Source organism: Helobdella robusta, assembly GCF_000326865.2.
Source record: "Helobdella robusta unplaced genomic scaffold HELROscaffold_3, whole genome shotgun sequence".
Lineage (NCBI taxonomy): Eukaryota > Metazoa > Annelida > Clitellata > Rhynchobdellida > Glossiphoniidae > Helobdella > Helobdella robusta.
In genome coordinates, this window is record NW_008704501.1 from 7,986,909 (window position 1) to 7,996,567 (window position 9,659).

The 9,659-nt window shown below is 30.1% G+C and overlaps 1 protein-coding gene across 1 annotated transcript; it reads right to left on the reverse strand.

Moving 5' to 3' along the window:
- Positions 1-4,828: 4,828 nt before the first annotated feature.
- Positions 4,829-5,005, reverse strand: HELRODRAFT_65724 (hypothetical protein; the record flags this gene model as incomplete). Its single annotated transcript, XM_009021746.1, has 1 exon — positions 4,829-5,005. A coding segment is annotated over one exon (177 nt), but the record flags the coding sequence as incomplete, so codon positions are not given.
- Positions 5,006-9,659: the final 4,654 nt, after the last annotated feature.

Genomic DNA, 9,659 nt, shown 5'->3' on the forward strand with positions numbered 1-9,659 from the left:
ATCCAGTTTAACTAGATGGTCTAATGGTTAGGGCGCTTGCTCCTGATGTTGCGGGGACCTGGTTCGAACGCAAGGAAATCCCAGCCCATTACATACAAGTTTGGATTCGAGCTTGATAGGTAGAATGTGTGTTGTTGTTGCTGTTGTTTGTGTTGGTTCCTCTGTGAGAGTTAACTGAAAGGGATACAACAACTATATAACATGAATAAAACTGATTCAGATAACGGTGATGACGTTGTTGTTGTTGTTGTTGTTGATGATGATGATGATGATGATGATGATGATGATTAGTGGAATAATGATCATGATGATGACGACGACGACGATGATATACCATTTTTAAAAGTTTTTTTCGTTAATACTTTAACGCACAAAAAACAAAGCTGCTTCTTTTAAAAAAAAATCATTTATTTGTAAAAATATATATATATATATATATATATATATATATATATATATATATGAAAAATAAGAATAAAAATAAAAAGCCTATACCAAAAGACAAACATTAACAATAATATTGCTTTTTAACAATGATAATATGTAGGGCATATATATATATACAAAATGTTATAGCAAAATATAATGATAGTAATAATAATAATGATATTGATGTTAATAATAATACCCTCAAAAACGCGGACTAGAATCTTTTAGTGTAAATAATAATAATAAAAAAAAATTATTATTGTAAATATATATGTGGAATGTTACGTAAGATGACAATGTTAAAACAAGACAAAAATAAAACGGTTTTTTGTTTGTGTGTGTGTGTGTTGGTGGTGGTTTATTATTTATGTTAATGTTGCGTGCGTGCGTGTGTGCTTATGAATAAATTAAATAATTTTAAAGCAGCGAGAACATTGTCGCTAACACACTGAAATAACAACTGCTAATATACATATTAAAAACTTTGTGTGTGTGTCTGTGTGTGGTGTGTCTGTGTGTACGTTTGTTTAAACATTTAAATAAAATAATGGAAAAAATTTCATATACAGCAGACACGTGTATGTGTGTGAATAAATCATTGGAAAAGAATTAAATAAAGGAATTATTTTGGGAAAATATATATATATATATACATTTGCATAGAATTGTATGTGAAATCTATTTTTATCATAACTTTGTGCTGTTTAAAAAAACAAAATGGAAGAAATATTGGAGCCAAAAAGACCGCGAAAAAATTCGGTAAAAAAGTTGTGTTAGTATTAGTCGAGTTTGTTTTATCAAATAACCGGTTAATTAATTGACCAAGCAATCAATCATCTAATTAAACAATTAAATATCAATCAACAAATAGACCAGCAAATGATATGGCCAACCAATCAACCAACCAATCGATCAATCAAACCAATCAATCATTACCATCAGCAGTTTTATAAATCATTGAAGCTTTATTTAGTTAGACGAACTTTGAAGAGTACGTACGTATGCACGTGTATGTGTGTGAGCGTGTGTGTGTGTGTGTTTGTTCGTTTGTATGTTCATCGTTCGCGCGTCAAGAACTTTAATAAATAAAAATTTTCGTCAAAAAAAAAGTTGAAAATTGAAACGTCAATAAATAAAAAAGCCATAAATAAGATGCGATAGAGTTCGTAATTAAATCGATAATAATATTATTATTATCTTTATTATTAATTATTTTTGTTATTATCGATATTTTAATTATTTTGATCTGTCGTTATTAACCGTAATTTATTAGCTCCTATTTATTTGTTCATTGGTTCATTCATTCGTTCGTTCGTTCATTCGTTCTTTCGTTCATTCATTCGCTCGTTTTTTTAAATTATAAACGAATGAATGAATGAACGAACGAATGAATGAATGAAAAAAACGAAATATAAATAGACAGAAAGATGAAAAACGAACAAGTAGATGAAAAGATAGATACAAAATTTAATAAATAAATTGTGAAAGTTAATTATATCATCTTTGATTCGCGTTTCAACACGTCTATAATAATAATAATTATAATAATTATAATAATAATTATTATAATAATAATAACACAAAAAATAACAATAATAATAGTAATAATATATATTGCTTGTTGTTATTGTATATAAGTTAGGATAAGTTTGGACGGTTGAGAAATAATAAAAATCGTACAATAAGGCTTTGTATGTATGCATGTTTGTTTGTTTGTTTGTATGTATGTATGTGTCTTTGTTTGTATGTATTGGTCTTTGTTTGTTTGATGGTTTGAAAGTATGTCTGCGTGTATGTATGTTTGCTTGTGTGTAAGTGTGTTTGTTTGTATGTCTGTGCTATGATGAATGTACGTTTTTATTTCAAACTACAAAAATTTTATAATTTTAATAATGCTAATTTGGTTAATAATATTTTCGTTTGATCATCATCGTCGTCGTCATCGTCTTCATCATCATCACGTTCTTTCTTCTTTACCAACTAAATTAAATAAATTAAATTTGAACTGTTGTTAATTTTCACATTTGTGTATTGTATGAATGTGTGTGTGTGTGTATGTGTGTGTGTGTGTATGTATGTGTGTGTGTGTTTGTATGTATGCATGTGTGTATGTATGTGTGTATGTATGTCTGTATGTATGTATGTGTGTATGTACGTACGCACGTAAGTATGTATGCATGTATAAGTTTGGTGTAACTTCGGAGAAACCAGATGCACTGTATCATTAGGTTCATGTTGTTGTTGTTGTTGACGATGTTGTTGATGCAATTGTTGTTAATGATGTTGTCTTTGCTAATGTTGGTGTTTTTACATCTCTAATGCCAATGATGTTAGTATTTCGTTTATGTTTCTTCTTCGTCTTCTTCTTCGTCTTCTTCTTTTTCAACTTCTTATTATTATTAATATTATTATTCTAATTCAACGGCCCAAACATATATATATATATATATATATATATATATATATATATATATATATATATATATATATATATATATGTGTGTGTGTGTGTGTGTGTGTATGTATATATGTATTTAGTATATATCTGTGTGTATGTATGTATGTGTGTATGTGTGGTTTGTGATTAAAACACATGTTGTTCATCAAACAATAGCAAGAATACCTTGAACACACCTTGAATACCTTGTTTTAGGATTCCATGATACAATATGGATGTGCGTGTGTATTTCATGTGCGTGTTGTAATGTTTACACGTGTGTATGTACGTTTGTATGTATGTTTGTATGTATGTATGTATGCATGTATACTTGTATGTATGTAGGTATGTGTATATGTGTATTTATATATAATGAATGTCTTAATAAATATTGGAATGTTAGTATAAAGGGACTAGATCTATAATATGACTATATTATATATATAAAAAATCTGTTTTCTTTCTATATATATATAATATATATAGAAAGAAAAAAAAAGATATTAAATTTTTTTAAACAACAAAAAATTGTAATTAGAATTTAAATTATATATAAATATATATAAAGTATACAAGCGTAAAATAGCAGCCACGAAAACCTAAAACAAATGAGAAATAAAATCACATTGATAAAACAAAAAAACTATTTTTGTGTTTGTTTGCGTGTGCGTGTGTGTGTGTGTGTGTGTGTGGTGTGGTGTGCGTTTTGTTAGTCTGTTTGTATGTGCATTTGCTTGTTTGTTTATTTGTTTGTTTATTTGCTTGTTTGTATGTATGTATGTATGTATGTACGTATGTATGTATGTATGTATGTATGTATGTATGTATGTATGTATGTATGTATGTATGTATGTATGTATGTATGTATGTGTGGGCATGTTAAGTTTGTTGTAATCAGCAGTATGAAAAAAGGTGCTAACAATTTTTGATTAATAATAATAATAATATTTTTATTATGATTAATAATAATAATAATATTATTATTATTATTATTATTACGTTTAATTATAAATGTAAAACATTTTCACATGATACCAGCAATCATACGCAGACACCTCATACGGTGCTGGTCGAGCTTACGTATGGGAAACCGTAGGACATCCAGGTTAAAATTGGGGTATACAGACATACATATATACATACACACATACATATACATATACAAACAAACAAATCAAAATACATACATTAAAACTTTTTCTGTCACAGACATACTCACCGACAAGCAATGTACATTATCACCATCAAAGTCTTCATCATCATAATTTAATTAATCTTTCTCTGACCAGTTTTAAGAGACCAGATGACAAAAAATATATATGTGTATATAAATTAACAAAATAATAAATTCTAATAATTAATAATTATCATTAACAACAACAACAATAATAACAAAAACGTTTATGGTTTTTATTTTCATCGCATCATGACAATCTTTCTTAAAAATTAAACACAATTCAAACTGCTGCTATACAGGACTGGAATGTTATTATTATTATTACTATTACTGTTGTTGTTGTTGTTTATGATGTGCTGATGATGAAAAAGATGGTGATGATGATGATTTTGTGGAAGAAGGAGATGATGATGATGATGATTTTGCTGTAATAGTAATAGTTGTTGTTGTTGTTGTTGCTGCTGGTATGGCGAGCTGTTATTTACATTCACACTTTCAACACTGTTATTATTATTATTATTAATGTTATTAGTATGATTATTATTATTGTTATTATTATTATTATTGTTAATAATATCTTTATTGCTATCATCGCCACTGCTATTAATATTATTAGGAGTGTTATTGCTTGTAACAATCTTATTGTTATTATTGTTGTTGTAGCTATTATTAGTATTGTTATTATTATTATTATTATTGTTTTTGTTATTGTTGTTGTTGTTATTATTATTATTATTATCAGTGGTCGACATGGGCGAATTATTTTCGCGATGTTCGTCGTCGAAGTATTTGTCTAGAGACCGTCTACGGGCGTTCATGAAAAAATTCGCGACGGTCGACGGTTTCAAGCCGAGCTGTTCGGCTATTGTATTCTGCATGTCCTTATTTGGTCTCTTGGTCTCGCGAAAAATCGCCACTAGAGTCCGCCTCTGTATGTCGGTAAAGACGAGTCGCGGTTTTTTCGCCTGTGGCTGCTGGCCGGTTCCCGAACCGTTATTACCGATACCGTTATTACCGTTGCTGTGGTGGTGGTGGTTGAGGTGGTGGTGGGTGGTAGTTAAGTGGTGGTTTCGGTGCTGGAGGAAGGAGTGGTGTGGGTGGTGTGGGTGGTGGTGGGGGTGCGGCAGAGACTGGTGGAGGTCTGTTTCTTTTGATTTTCCAACTGTGGAATATTTTTATTATTATTATTATTATTATTATTATTATTATTGTTATTATTTCACTATTATTATTATTATTATTATTAGCATTGTTGCCATGATTTCTATTGTCCGATTTATAGACTTATTATTATTTATTTTTAATATTAAAATTTATTAATATTTTATTTAGTGCAAACATTATTGATCAAAAACAACACAAAAAATACAAAAACCCGCAACCAACAGACAAAAAATACAACAACAACAATAACCACAACAGCAACAACTGCAGCTACGACAACAGCTACAACAACAAGTACAACTACAAAAACAACGACTACTACAACATCAACAACAGCAACCACAACAACTACAACAACAACAGCATCAAGAAACAACCCGACGACCAATTCATTAAATTCGCATCAATTTTGATTCAATCATGTAACATCACGATAGCTCCATGCACTCCGACATCTACTACTACTACTTCTTCTACTACTACTACTACTATTGCTGCTGCTGCTGCTGCTTCTACTACTACTACTGCTGCTGCTGCTGCTGCTGCTTCTATTGCCACTGCTACAATCACTGCTACTACTTCAACTTTCTTTAATCTCAAAAAAAAACCGTTGATAAATGAAAATTAAAAATCGAAGTAAAAATCAAATGACATACAGAGACACAAGCTTACACACGCACGCACACACGCACACACACAAACAGATAAACATACAAATATACACTGACACATACAGAGGATTGTTGATGACATTTAATGTAAAGGCCAATAAGGCAGCATATAAGTTATAAGACGTGTAGAAGATCCTCATTTTTTTATCATACAATTTCCCTTAGGAATTCGTTGCATATTTTTGCATGTCTGTTTGTATGTATGTATGTATGTATTTATGTATGTATGTATGTATGTATGTATGTATGTATGTATGTATGTATGTATGTGTGCATGTATGTATGTATGTATGTATGTATGTATGTATGTATGTATGTATGTATGTATGTATGTATGTATGTATGTATGTATGTATGTATGTATGTATGTATGTATGTATGTATGTATGTATGTATGTATGCATGTATGCTTGTATGTCTGCAGTTTGTATGTATGTGTTTGTTTATTTATGTATGTATGTATTTGTTTGTTTACTAAACTATTTATAATTTATTTATAGATAAGTAGTCTCAGCTCTGGGACATGCAACAAGTACTGAAACATTTGTATGTCACGTGATGTTCTAAATGGTCTATGTTGTCACTATTTTATCTTTGTTGTTGTTGTTGTCATTGTTATGGTTATTTTGTCTATGCCGATGTCATCACTACTTTATCTTTGTTGGTGTTTTTGTTTTTACTGATTTGTGTATGTTGTCGTCGTTTCTTATTAAGGTTTTTTTGTTTGTTTTGTCTTTGCATTTATTTTTGGTGGTTGTAACTATGTCGTCATTGTTATTGTTGTTAACAGTTTGATGTCTTTGTTTGTGTTGTGAACTTGTTTTTTATTTCCATTCAGGTTAACAACAAGTCAATGATGATGATGATGATGATGATGATGATGATGATGATGATGATGATGATGATGATGACGATGATGACGACGATGAAACTAATTCTTTAAATTTAATGATCCCAGAGCTAATTAAAATAACAATGCTACCTCAAACATTAACAAAGAAACAACAACAACAACAATAACAACAACAATAATAATAATATAAATATTAATAATATCAGCACTAATAATAACAACAATAATAATAATAATCATCATTAATGGAAAGCAAGTCAAACGTCAATTAAAAAAAATTTATATCTAATGTGCCAGGTTATAATACAAAAAAATCTTTCCCTTTCTCTCTCCCCTCTTTCTCTCTCTCTCTCATACGTATGAGTGTGTATGTGTGTATGTATGCGTGTGTGTGTGTGCGGGCGTATATGTAGATAATTGAAGAAAATTGTTTTATGGAGCTGATAGACAACTTGGAAGAAATGGTTATTAAGAAAGACAATTGCAATGATAGGGATGGTGATAACGTTGATGATAATAACAATAATAATTATTATAAGTAATAATAATAATAATTATTATGAATAATAATTATAATGATGAAGACGACGACGACGATGATGATGGTGATGACTGGCATTAATGTATCCTGTTGAATGGGACATGTTCAAGGCTTTTGATTAGCCAAGCATGCCCGTCACGCTCTATAGAACATCTCACCTCTATACATGCATGCATGCATGCATACATACATACATACTTACATACATACATACATACGTACGCACAAACATACATACATACAGACATACATACATACACAAAAACACATACAACACCCATACACAAACGTACAACACACACATACAACACATATACAACATTCATACATGTGGTATATACATCATTGTGTTGTAACTATGAAAACTATTATTTCATTTGAGTATAAGTTATAGTAGTAGCGGTAAATTTGTAGTAAAATTAGCAGCAGCAGCAGCAGTAGTAGTATCAGCAGCAGCAGTAGTAGTAGTAGCCGTAGTAATGATTGTAGTAACCGTAGTGGTGATAGAAAGACCTATTTATTGTCTTTTCATTCATTCATTTGTTTTGATTGCATTGGGGTATTTTTTTATTATCTTTTTGCATGGGCAGATTAATTATTAACAACACCAACAACAATAATAATGTTGTTATTATTTTTTTTTTGTTATTTAAATAAAAAAAAATTTTTTAATTCATAAACGGAATTTACAAAAAATCCAATTATGATAGTTTGAAGTTGCAGTGGAGGAATGATTGATTGATTGACGGATGTGTATAAAAAATGAGGAAAAAAAAGTAAAAAAAATTCAAACAAACAAAAAGAAAACAAATTATAATTAGACAGAAAGAGAGAGAGAGAGAGAGAGAGAGTGAAAGGAAGAGAGAGAGAAAGGAAGAGAGAGAGAAAGGAAGAGAGAGAGAGAGAGAGAGTGATAGATACATAAAAAGGATTTAGAAAAAATTGATGTTAACGAAAGAACAAATGATGGAGGGTAGAAAGAAGGAAGGATGAGAAAAATGAAAGATTGAAAACAACAAAAAAAGTTGAGAAAGAATGAAAAAAAGAGACGGAAAGAAAGATAGAGAAAAAGAAAGAAAGAAGAAAGAGGGGAGAGTGGAGAGAGAGAGAGAGAGAGAGAGAGAGAGAGATTACCCGCTGTTTACCTGCGACAACCAGTGGCTTGAAACATATGGCGCACCGATGATGATAATGATGACTATGATGGTGATGATGATGATGGTTATGATGATGATGGTGATGGATAGTGATAGTAATGATAAAGAAGAAGATGATGAAGATGAAGGATAAGATGAAAAAGATGAAGGTTATAAGGGTATATATATATATATATATATATATATATATATATAACAACAATAATAATAATAAACTACACTTATAATAATTCAAGTAATAATAATAAATAATAATTATAATGATCATAGATCATAATTACAATGATGATGACAAATGAAATGATGAGATGTGGATGCAGATGATTCGAACGTTCGTGTTATTATTATTATTATTATTATTGTTATTATTATTGTTGTTGTTGTTGTTGTTATTATTATTATAATTGTTATTATTATTATTGTTATTATTATTATTATTATTGTTATTATTATTTTTTTTATTATGATCTCAGATGCTGTCCGTTTAAACAATCATACTGAGCGCCTGCTTTCATCCTCAATCAAATTAACTGACAAGGATGATGATTTTAATGGTGCTGATAGTAGTTGTAGAAGTTGTAGTAGTAGTAGTAGTAGTAGCGGCAGTAGCAGTAGTAGTGTGATAATAGTAGTAGTAGTAGCAGCGGTAGTAGTAGTAGTGTGATAATAGTAGTAGTAGCAGCAGCGGTAGCAGTAGTAGTAGTGGAAGTAGTAGTAGTAGTAGTAAGAGTTGTGATGATGTATGATGATGTATATATGTATATATGTATGTATGTCTGTCTGTATGTATGTTTGTATGTATGTTTGTATGTATGTATGTATGTATGTATGTATGTATGTATGTATGTATGTATGTATGTATGTATGTATGTATGTATGTATGTATTTATGTATGTATGTCGCACGAGTTATTCTCATATCATGCTAAATAAACATGACACAGCTGAATAAATATGAATAAAAATCGCCGCCATCATCATCATCATCGTCGTCATCATCATCATCATCGTCGTCATCATCATCATCACTATCATTCATCGCATTCATCATCATTATAGTTAAGTCAATATCACACTAATCAGCAGCAACAATATATTTAATGTGTGCTATTTATTACTGTACTACTACTACTACAACTGCTGCTGCTGCTACTACTACTGCAGCTACTACTACCACTACTGCAGCTGCTACTACTACCACTACTACTACTACGGCTACTACTACAATCCC